Source organism: Myotis brandtii, unplaced genomic scaffold, assembly GCF_000412655.1.
Source record: "Myotis brandtii unplaced genomic scaffold, ASM41265v1 scaffold298, whole genome shotgun sequence".
NCBI lineage: Eukaryota > Metazoa > Chordata > Mammalia > Chiroptera > Vespertilionidae > Myotis > Myotis brandtii.
The window spans coordinates 949718-962209 of NW_005361391.1; the positions used below are offsets into that span (position 1 = coordinate 949718).

A 12492-nucleotide genomic window follows, 5' to 3' on the forward strand; every position below is an offset into this window, starting at 1 on the left:
AGCAAAAGAACTCTGAATTGCTCATTAATCTTCATTGCACATTTATAATTTATTCATATCGTCCCACACTATGAAAATGCAGGTTCATGGAATTGTACGGAGATCCAGTTCATTCAATACTGGCCGAATTGAACATCTGTATAAGAACCCCCAAGCTCATATTGAAGGAAGTAAGTAATAGTCTTTTCTAAAATCTCTTTCTATAACGTCCTATATTATGAGGTATTTTCTAATGTCCTTTTTCTCAAAGCCCATGAAGTTGTAGTTATTGATCGTAAATTACCTGTAATGAATGCTATCTGCAGTCTTTGAAAACCCTTTGTTGCTTGCTGGCCCCGGGTCACAGTGTCATCTTTTTTTTTTTTTTTTTTTTTTTTTAAAATATTTTTTTTTTATTTTTTACAGAGAGGAAGGGAGAGGGATAGAGAGTTAGAAACATCGCTGAGAGAGAAACATCGATCAGCTGCCTCCTGCACATCTACTGGGGATGTGCCCGCAACCCAGGTACATGCCCTTGACCGGAATCGAACCTGGGACCTTTCAGTCCGCAGGCCGACGCTCTATCCACTGAGCCAAACCGGTTTCGGCCACAGTGTCATCTTGGTGAGGCTGTTACAAGGATGTTAGTTAGGTCTTGCCGCTCTAGAGACCAAGAGAAGACATGCCTTTGATCACCCTTCTCCAGGTGTTCGTATCCCCTCAAGTAAGACCAGCTCCATAGTTTTGGAATATTCTTGCTTTTTATATTTGTTCTAATGTAATTATGTTAAACAACCTTTGTACATTTATTTAATTTTAAAGACATGTCCCAAACCAAATGGCAATAAAAACTGTATTTAATTGCTGTGTAGATCATTGTCAGTATTTACAGTTGTTTTTTTATTTTTGTTACTGAAATTGCCAGGATGTATCTGTAGGATTTACATGGCATAGTCACTGTGTTTTCTCATGTGATCTTTCCAGCAGCTCCCAAGGTAGTGAATGAGATCATTTTACAGATAAGTAAATGGAGGCAGAGAGATGTTGTCACTTTATTAAGGCCACACACCATGTAAAAGACAGAACTGGGACTAGGACATGGCAATTTTTAGCTTCCTAGTTTATCCTATTTTACTTGTCCAGTTTTTCCAGCTAGCAGAGAAAATTCAGTCAGCTTTAAACCATAACTGATTTCATATTTACCTCAGAGCCTGGAATATTTGAAGGTTTGGGTTACTTGTATGAGTAGTGACATCATCAGGATGATGACCTCATTGTCCTTAGTAAATCTTAATATTTAGGTTATTTATTAATACTTCTTAAAATTGTTATTTTTATGCAAAGTACAGAATGGTACTGCCAATGGATCTAGACATAAATCAATATTGTATAAAAATAATGGAAAGATCAAGTTACCAAATCATCCATATACTAGTATGTGTGTCCTTGACTAATGAAGTCAATGTAAGGATATGCTTAGATTTAGGGTTAGAATAGGCTAGTTGTCCTTTAATCACCTATGTCACTACTTCACACATTTCATGGATGGCTAAAGGATTGATGCTTATGAAGTACTTGAAAATTGCTAGATAAAGTATATGAACATAGCTGTCTTCACTTTTATTAGTGTGTTAGATTTTTTTTAGAGAGTATGCACATTAGGGCGAGATTTTTTTTTTTTTGTCTGAATCTCACTCTTAGGTAGCATACCTTACAATCACCTGGAAGCCATAGTTAATTGTATAACATCTGTCATAATGTGATTTTTTAAAAAAGTTAGTCTGTTTTTATAAATCCTGTAGGGACACCAGCAACAAATACGAATATTTCACTTTTTAAAGTCTTTGCTGATCTGGAACCAGTCTGGTTTTCAGACTTTAAGAATATGCATTTCAACTTTGATATTTAAAAAAATTGGGCTTATGTCATTTTCTTCTATCTAATGCTATGTTTCTGAACCCTAAAGACATGAAGTTACACTACGGTGATCTCACTGACAGCACCTGCCTTGTAAAGATCATCAATGAAGTAAAGCCCACTGAGATCTACAACCTTGGCGCCCAGAGCCATGTCAAAGTAAGCCCTTTCCGTTGTCATGGTTTCGCTGGCTGTGCTCCTGAATTAGTCTGTGTTTTATTTTTTGTTTGTTGTTTCTAATGCAGTAATACAACCATAATCCTAAGTTTTATCATTAATGTTAGTTTAAGTATTAATCCTAATAGAAATACTAATACATTTTTAAGTACATTCTCTGTTATTGAACAATATAATACAAAGTTACTGCTAACGTTAAAATAGCAATACTCACTCATTTATTTTGGGTTGGTCTTGTGGTTATAAACCCCACTTGGATGTATTTTCTGCCATTTGAAATTACATTGTAGATGAAGTTTTTTTTTAATGTTGGAAAATGTAACTTAATAAAACTTCTATTTTAATATTAATTTTTGGTAGTGGTTATATCACTGGCTGAGAAAATACTATTCTTGAGTTTTGATAATATATTAAATTAATGAAATTAAATGTTTTATTATAAGTAGTAAAAATCATTGGAAGAAAATCTTATTAGCTTCTTGTCACCCCAGTATGATACAGCTAATGTTGATTTCTTTTCTCCGGTATTATAGCTACCTCTCTTTAGTTTTTTATTTTGGAACAAATTGCAGTAAACCTGAGCAGCCCACCCCTAGGGTTCTAGCAGTTTGTTTCAGTCAAGTTTTTGTTGTTGAACTCTGGTGCTCACTTGAGTGAGTGAAATCTGAAGGCAGGGATGATATGATGTCTATTTAGATACTTATTTAATCAGAATAGTTAGTGGAACTTTGAAATAAAAGCAAATTAACTCTAAAACAGCCCAGAAACTCTATCAGTATTTTTTGCTGTTTGATGAATGAATTCAGCAGTCTTATTTCAGAAAGTATTTAAGGTAATTTATTATTTGTTTGCTATTTCTCCATATCCCAATTTGGGACAGAATGGAAGCTGTATGCATGTTTTATATCTCTGCTATTTTAAGGGAGAAATTATGAATTAGATAAAATGAAACCAGGTATAGAATATAGAGAAACACAGTGGTAAGCCCTGTGTTTTGTAATTGATATCTAATTTAAAACTTGAGTATAAATCCTTATACTTTTTCTCTAAAATACGGACCTTGAAGGGTGGCTACATACCAATCAATAAAAACACTTCTTGTCTATGCTGTTTTAGGGGAAAAAAAATTAACCCCTTTCTAATCTCTAATGATTCTGTACTGTATCCAGGCTTAAGCTTTGATTTGTGAAAGGTATCAAGGTTAGAACAGAGCAATTGTTCTAAATGACTCTAAATGTATCCTCTCATTTTCAGAGAGTATCCTGCACACCATGTGTTGAGAGATTATCACTCCTCTGTCCCTAGAGAAGCAGTGACTACCACTGCAGAAATGAATTACTTATCCCTAACTGAAGCAATCAATCCATCTTTCACATTATAATTTATCTAGCTGCTCGGCCTTCCTGATCAAACATGAGAGTATCTTCCAGACAAAATAGAATGTTTTGGAATGAATGCTCCGTTATTTAACTTCCTTCAGATCAGGAAGTTTCCTTTGGGATTGCAGATAGTTTATCACCTCTGAAAACTGTAAACTGACATGGTGTGAGATGAAGGAAATTTTATAAAGATTTATTTATAGAAAGCCTCCCTTCTTCCATTGTGGTAATAAGTGAGCCGATCTTTTTCTAGAATGTTTTTGTAGTTCAAAAAATCTGACATACTTTCCTTACTTTGAAGTGAGCCTAATACTGCAGTAAGTATAGAAAGCATAGGAGATTGAGTTGATTCCTCCTAAGTTGCTATGTATGTGAAGTTTATCTGTTTGTACTGTGTTTCACCTACTCCCAAAGGCTGGTTAAGTGGCAGAAATGGTACTTGAGTATGAACTTTGGCTTTAAGATCATTTAGCCCTTGAACAAATATTTGCATGCATGGTAGAGTGGAGGACACAAAGATGTGTAAAACCCACTTCTGTTGTGGAGGGTCTCACCTTTTGTAGGGGTGCATGGTGTCAAGTGACAGAGGCTAGTAATAAATATTTGGGTCTATAGAGACAGGTGAAAGAGAACTTCAGTTTGAGGGAATTATGCATGTTGTTAAGGAGGAGTTGGGGAGTGAAATTTATAGACATAGTTAGTGGAAACTGATATTTAAAATGGAGGTAGTAATATAAGGCCAAGAGTCAGAAGTGAGGAAACTTGGGACATGTTTATAACATGCTGAGCATTCTAGATTAGCTGAGCAAAACGTTTGTTGAGGATAAATGTGAGGTAAGGCTAGGTAGAAAGTTGGGCTGCATTTGGGCAATCTCCACATGTTTTTGAACAGGGGAAAATAGAATCAGAGGTGAGCTTTATAGGTAAGTCTTGTGGTAGGGCTTCAGAAGACATAGGAAGCTGTTGGATGAAGATGGTGGCATGAGAAATGGGAATGATGAGGGTGAAACAGGTTGCCTGGTAGAGTTGATCCCTCTGCTGGCAAGATATGGGGACCATGATCCTTAAGTGTGCAGGGAACCAGGCATTCAGGGAGGAACTGTTGGAATCAGGAAATGAGAAGTTCCCTCTTGGATACATTCCATTGGCTGTACTGGAAGGACATTCAGGGGAAACAGGTCATGAGGTCATTTAGAGTAATTTGAGAGGGTTGAGAGAGATTCGGGTACAGAGATGTAAATTCATTTCTGGATGTTCTTGAGATGCCAAAGCAGCAGCTGAAAAAAGGAATAGAAGATTGAAGATTGAACCTTTGAGACATGCATGTATTTGTATTGTGGAAGGAGCAAGAGTAGTTCCCAATGACAGCAAGTGAGAGATGGAGAGGCAGGAGGGTGGAATTGTGTCATAGAAGTAAAAGAATTAGGACATTTCAAGCAGGAGGGGATGTCCACAGTGCTAGGTAATTCATATAGGTCTAGGAGAGGAAGGCACAGGGAACAGTCATTGGTTTGAGATGATTGGTGTCTTTTAAAATGACACCAATTTTAGCAATACCCTGGAAGAGGAGCCAGAATACAGAGGGTATGGGGTTGTGAGGGAAATATAAATTGAGTAGAGTCTTTTCTAGAAATTTCTTGGGAAAGGAAGGGAGAATATGATGAAACTCACTTCCCCAGAGCTTCTGATTCAGTATGTCTGGAGTTGGTCTGAGGACCTTCCTTTCTAGGACTGCCCAGGTGAGGCTGCTCCTGGTCTGGGACTTCACTTTGAAAACTACTGCTCCAATGTTCAGGTTTCTTGGTTTCTCCACATGTAATATCTGCATTAAATTCATTCTTCTTAGGCCTTTTTCCTTTTATGTCTCAGCTTTGGAATTTGACATGGTAAAACCCTGTTTCTTATCAGTTAATGACTCTGTGAGCTTTTAAAGCCTAAAACTGTACCCATACAATCAGGATGATGAGAAAAGAAATAAACTAAGGAGAATGCAATATATATTTATATCCAAATTCTTCCCATTCAAATCTTTTTCTGAGCAGTATGTAGTCCATGAGAGTAAATACTACTCGGGCACTCCTAGTGTTTTAGGAGAATAGCAGGAATACAAGTCACTGTCAGAGGTCCTTTAAAAGTCCATGTTCCTGCCACTATTTTTGCTGTGGTGTAAAGTCAGATTGATCCTTAGTCATGGAGGAGTGGATGTGGCAGGGGCTGGCATAGGCAGCTGGAGAAGATGGACTGACTGCCAGGTTGCTCTGGAGACGTCTCTCTGTCCCCACAACTCCCAGGCTCTGTGCACTGGGCTGTGTCTGCCTGTTCTCCTGGTAGCTTGTTAGGGAATAGGATGGAAAATACATATTTTATTTTTTATAATTAATTTCTGTATATTTGTTAGCTTTGTTGGATTTACTGCATTCATAGACAATAGTTTAAAAAAAAGTTCTTTCCTACAGTGAAATGCTTGTAATAAGTTTAATTAAAATATATTTCTTATTATTTAGTTTGGAACTCTTTTGAAAGAAGGTTCTAATATTAGCACATTTTTTATTTATTTTTGAATCTGTGACTTCTAGACTGGGCATTGTTTGTGTTGGCTTCTCTTTGCACAGAGTGAAGTCTTCTATCACTCTCACTTCCAGTTAATTTGATGTGGGCTATGGTATGCTAAACGTAAGGAAAATAAAATAATAGGAAGTTGGTCTGGTTTCCTGTAGGAAGCCAATGGAGATGAAATTGGTTCTTGGAATAAACTCACAGCAGTCTGGGAAATACTGACTGAAGACATTTTGTGAATCATAAACAGAAAAATTATGACTCATGAAGTATAGGCCATTGAGAGGCTGATTTGATCTTATGTGGGAAAAAGTGAGGGGTGACTGAAATGCACTCATTATTAAAAGTAGTTAAACCTCGCATGATGACATCATGCAAGTAGGAACAAATTATCCAGTGTATAGTGTTGCCCATTTTGATGGGGAAATGTTTTGGAGCTTACTTTATTGTTCTTTTTTCCCCCCTGTATAAATAATAGTTTTTTTTTAATAGTTTCTATTTTAAATTTCTTATTTCTTCAGCATTCCTCATTGTCATGGTTTTGATGTGTCCACCATCCCTCACAACTTCTTTGATCATCTTACATCACTCTTGAAGTCCTAGTGTTGAACGAGATCTTTCCAAAGTAAATGTGGTTCCATGTTATTCCCTGTTTTCTCATAATGCCATGTTGGAATTGCCTTTATTTTTTTCAAAGAACGAAATTTATGCAATCATGAAATGTTAGAGTTAAAAGGAACTTTAGACAGAATTTAATATAATTTTCGTTTTGTAAATGAAGTTGCCTGCTCAAAGTCACAAACTGGTTACTGTCCAATTTAGGACTGGAACTTTCTTTCTCTGCATATCTAAGTTTCTTCTTAAGCTTATTCTGCCCCTGGTGTCTTTTATAGAGAGAGAAAGTCATTTACTCCTCTGATTTTCCAATTCCTTCTCAGTGTTGAAAACCATTATTCAGTCTTCCTTTAACTTTGTCTTATTCAAATTGAATAATTCTGTACTTTTCTTTCATTTTCTAACTCTCTAATTATCTTTTTTACTTTCCTTTTCAACTCTATATAAATTATCTGTTTAATTTTGTTTCATGATAGCGAGGAGGCATAAGTGCGCAGAAGGTAAATTGGGGCATAGCTGAGTGAGTGGACGTGGGATTTTCTACTCTAGTTGTATGGGTCCATTTAGCAAATTCTGAACATGGAAGCAGAAAGGAGCCGAATCTAAATTGTCTTCATAGTGGTACTTCCAGCCTAGAAAACTAGGCAAGAAGCAGAGCTGATTATGAGCCAAGTAGTGGTTAGGCAAAATCAAAATCAGGCAGAGATGAGACAGAAAAGCCAGACCAGGAATGAAGCTGGGAGTAAAAAGATGTATGAGAATTGAAGAGTGGCCCCTGGGAAGGGGACTGAACAGTTGTAACCTTAGTTACAAAGTTGTCATCTCCAGTGGCCTTTTCCTGGCTGGTCCTGAGAGACGAAATTTATAGCTGGAAGCGCTTATTCCCATATTTATCTCCCGGAAGCCTAAACCTCTTGTGGCTGCTGTAATTGAAGGGAGTGGGGTAGGTGACTAAATGTATTGGGAGAATTACTTATGGTGGGGAAGGGTAGGTGCCTAGGTTGAACATCTGGTTAGTGCCTGAATAACCCAGTTATAGAACAAAACAAAATTGTAACAGTGTGACCCTTTACTGTATAATTATAGCAAGGGGGTGGCCTATTAAAAACCTAGAGCAAACAGCAGAGAGGACTGTTCTTCTGTGTCCTTGCTCATTCCTGTATTTACTTTGGATCCTAGAGAGCTGGACAGGGAGGTGTGAGTAGAGTAGGAAAATGAGGATGAGGCAGGGGCATAGTTGATGTTAGAAAGGGAACTGTCAGAGCATTCTTAAATCTGGGTGAGACTCTCACTCCACGTCCCACACAATTGCTTGTTAGAGTTCATTTAGTCAAGTTGTGTGAGTACACCTATCTTCTCATCCACTCTGGCTGCTACCTTTCACCAGGGTCTGATGCACAGACACTCACAGATACAGAACGCTGGGATGAGTGTTGGAGTAGGTGACTCTGTCATGGGCAGAAGGGAGGACAGTTTTCATGAGGCACTGTAGTACAGGCCAGAGTTCTCTTATCAGGGGCGCACATTGGAATTCCCAGAACACATCCTAAAACTTTAGATCCTGGCCCCGTCACATGCTAGGCTCTGGCAGAGCGCTCAGCCTTCTTGAGCTTCCATCTTTTCATCTGTAAAATGAGCACCCACCTTAGGTTGTGGGTCTTGTGGGCCTTTCTACTTGTTTTTGGTGGTAATTCTCTTTCCTAGGTATCCACTTGCTTCTGTTAATTTTTTCTAATTTCCCTTAAATGTCAGCTTCCCAGCAAGGCTGTCCTGACCATCCTTTTTACAACAGCAGTTCTCCTGGGAGTCGCTGACAATCCATCCAAGGGAGTAAAGTAGGCTAGCAAAAAAATGTCCTAGGAGCTGGGGCTGAAGGGTGCAGGAAATGCAAATTGGCTACTCTGCTGCCCCGCCTACCTCTCTCCAAACCCTGTGTGCTCTCTGCTCCTAATTTAGGCTAACATGAGGAGATTATCTGGAGAAATGAATGTGCTAAGGTAACACTGTGAGTTAAAGTGCAGAGGCCTGCCCTTTGCAGCATCTGCTGTTTGAAATTTTATGCAAGAATGTTTTTTCTCATTCAAATTCCTGCCACTGAAACTTTAACTTGTTATGACATACTATGAAGGGGAAAAGGATGTTTTGGAGCCTTGGTTTTTTATTAAATGGACCATAGAATTCTGAGGTGAAGGAGATCTTGGCGACTAGCCAGCTCAGGCCCTTACTTCACAAAGGACTGCCTGGAACTCCATTGATGAGCCACAGAGCCCACTATCTAGGCTGGAACCCACATCTGAGGCTGCTTGGTTTTCTTGTCATACTGCTAATCAGAGAAGACTATGGGGGGAGAGGGGGGAGGGGATTTCACTGAAATATGAGGGGAAGATAACACAGACTCCCATGTTTGAGGTTTTACCTCTCTTGTCATTCCCACTACTTACTACAGTGAGGTAATGTTTAGGTTTGAGTTAAAAACATTGTTCTTTCCTTGCTGGAGTGAACTGGTTATAATTAATACCATATGAATAGTGTTTGCATAGCTAGGAAGATCCCCAAATACATCAGTACAAGGTGTAATGTTAACATGTCAGTAATACTAAACTAAAATTAGTATATAGGGCGCATAGAAATCCATAGTACTAACTCATCAGGAAGAATCACAATCTTTTTGTTAGGATAGTTCAATTCAATATACAGTTTTTATAATGAGTCCCTATACTGTCCTGGTGTGTAAGTATGTTTCCCTAAAAGCTGTGGGAGGCAAATAATTGTTATGTATGTAATCAGAAGAATCAATAGCTTAAAAACCAGAATGAGTAATTTGTTCCTATTTGTATACTTACTTTTTAAAAAGAAATTGCCAAGACTCTTATATGACTATACTGTCAGTTAACCTGTTTAAGATTTAAAAATAAATATTTTTGTTGTAATATTGCAAATAAATTTCTGTCCACATATTAGTATATACCCATTATAACTTCATGTTGGGTCTCTGAAGATAGCTTATTTAACTTAGTTATATATATGAATTAATACAGATTTATATATTTTATGAAGTTTAAAATTAATTTTTATATTTTCATAGGTAATTCTTAAATGTGCTCAGAGCAACATAAAATCACTCTAATTTGTTAGCAAATTATTAATGTTGGAATTATGCAGGTACTTATGGGTGGAAGGCTTTACTTGGTAAAGAACAGTGAGTATAACTTTGAGAACATGAGTATTAATAAGGAATGTTTGCATTTAGACCTAATATCCATGTATGCAGTAATGTGTCTGTTTCTGGGAAAATTAGCTCTCTTATAGGTGAAGTGGACAAGGTGAATGGAGCAAATATTGGGTGTTTTCATTCTCCCTAGATAGACAGCTTGAATGACATGTTTTTTCTTGTTTTTGTTCTCCAAACCTCCATTTCTTTCTGATTGATCATGCAGGCACAGTGCCTATGATATTTAATAAAATTGGTAACTACTTTAGTTTATTACAAGGCAAACAATACAAAAATCTTTTCATTTAATAATTTGATGTTTGTGCTTACAATGCATAAGCTGCACTACTGTAAATATGGCTCATCTGTGCCTATGGTTCTTAGTAAGAAATTTAGCATTTTTAGTCTTATACCCATGAGGGTGAAGTGGGACTGTACATGGCTGGTGGGTCCCATGTGTCATCTGGCCCAAATTCTTCTTGGAAGTCTGTTATGGATTGGAGCAATTGAATTCAAATCTAAAACCACTTTAAAAGTTCTTTATAGTCCATTAAGAATTTATGTGAGAGAGAACACTCTATGAAAGTTCTCCTCTCCCTGTTCAAACAGATTGCTTGGTTTTATTAGATCTAGGTGGTATTGTAATTTTGATAACAGCTAATAATGTCTGGAATTTTACTTATAATTAGTGGACCACACAAAGGTATGTTTGTTAGGTTTTGTACTTTTATTCCACTTGCAATAGTGACTTGTTTATTAAATAAAATCCAAAGTGTTATTTTAGCTTTGCAACAATTAAGCTAAAATTAATGCAAATAGCTAAATATACATGTTTATCTTAATATCAATTTCTAGGTATGTTTATAAACACAAATAGTAAACAAATAGTAAGTTAATGAATGTATTGTGAGTGAAACTATTTGTCTTGGACTTTTAATGGTGAATGGAAAGTGTTTTTGGATTCCCAATTAGATTAGAATACTATGTAACTAGCAAACATTAAAATGTAGACATAAATAATAACTTGTTTAGTACCACAAGTTCCTCTAGTGTTCCGATATAGTTCTCATCTTCCCTGGAAAAGAAGTACTTGAGTGTTTGTAGAGATTAGTTGACTATCCCCCTCACAACTACAACAACAAAAATAAAAACAAACAAACCACACAACCACACAAGAAATAACAACAACTTGTATGCATATTTAAGAATTTAAAACACCTAATAAGTTTTGGTCTCAAATATGATTCTTTTAATCCTCTTCATACAAGTGTAATTTATAAAATTCTTTTTGTTAAAGTTGGATCCTTAAAGTTGGTATAAAAAAATAAAATGAAACCTTTTCTATTTCAAAGAAATTTAATGCATAAGTTTTTTTATTAACTTACATTATTCATCATTGATTGGATACCTTACCAGTACCAACAAGAAATAAATTATAACAAAATTGCCTTAATTTATATGTTCATATTTTGAAAAATTTCTAGTATGAGATTAGTAGATTTCATTATGTTACTCTTTTTTGTAATGTTCACATAATGTGTACATTATTTAGGGATGTTAATAAAAAATCATTCATGAAGAATTGAAATTTGCTTTATTTACAAGTAAATATGCATGCAGGCTTGGTTTTGCTTGTTATACTAGGGTAAGTACATAGTGTTGATAGTAATTATGTAGTTATTGTAAATGGTGAACTGGTAGAGGGAAGGCAGCCAGTGAGCTTTTCATTTTGTTTGTTATGCTAGAGTAAAACCTTTTCCTGAGTCTCCTTTCCACTCCCACTCCTATATATTTTATTGGCGCCGTTTTATTTAATAGTAAAAAGTGTTTTAGAAATCAGTAGTATTGACAAAATAAGCCTTTAAGGGGCATTCTTTAGGACTGTTAACACATCATTAGTCCTGATTGGAAATATCAATCTTTACTTTTACTGTGTAATTAATTATTAAATGGTTTAGTAGAGGTTTTTTTTGTTTGTTTGTTTTGCTTAAGGTTCCCAGTGGAGTGTTCTTCTTGTTTGTTTGTTTGTTTGACACCTACATTTGTGAGGACGGGAGGTTGAAAGGCTCTCTAGTGTTCCGATATAGTTCTCATCTTCCCTGGAAAAGAAGCACTTGGGTGTTTGTAGAGATTAATTGACTATTAGGTCATAATAGTTGAGTTATTGTAGTTTAAATAATATAAGTAAAATGCTTTCTATCTGGTTGCTTTACATTTACTTTATATTAAATATTATGAAAGTGTTTTGGCTTAATGATCATTTCATCAAATTATTTAGCAAGATATTTAGATTGTAATTTTGCAAAAATTCATTTTATTGTGATTATTTAAGTGACTTAAAACTTCCACTTTTCTTGTTACCTTTTTTTCAATTTTGACTGTAGAAGTTGCCATATTAGTATTAGTTAAAATTTTTAAGAAAAATTATATAATGACTAGAGGCCCGGTGCACAAAAATTTGTGCACTCAGGGGGTCCCTCAGCCTGGCCTGCGCCCATTTGCAGTCCAGGACCCCTTGGGGGATGTCCACCTGTTGACTTAGGCCCACTCCCCAGGGGATCAGGCCTAAGCTTGCAGTCAGACATCCTTCTGGCAGCGAGGGAGCCCTCGGGGGATGTCCGACTAAAGGCTTAGGCCCCCAAGGGATCGGGCCTAAAC

At 36.5% G+C, this 12492-nt stretch overlaps 1 protein-coding gene across 1 annotated transcript in view; it reads left to right on the forward strand.

The window, feature by feature from the left end:
* Positions 1-12492, forward strand: part of GMDS (GDP-mannose 4,6-dehydratase) — a 547683-nt gene that overhangs the window by 28357 nt on the left and 506834 nt on the right. The window contains exons 3-4 of the mRNA XM_014542298.1: positions 83-170; positions 1946-2055. Of these exons, the coding sequence (XP_014397784.1) occupies positions 83-170; positions 1946-2055 (198 nt within the window). The remainder of the gene's footprint in view (positions 1-82; positions 171-1945; positions 2056-12492) is intronic.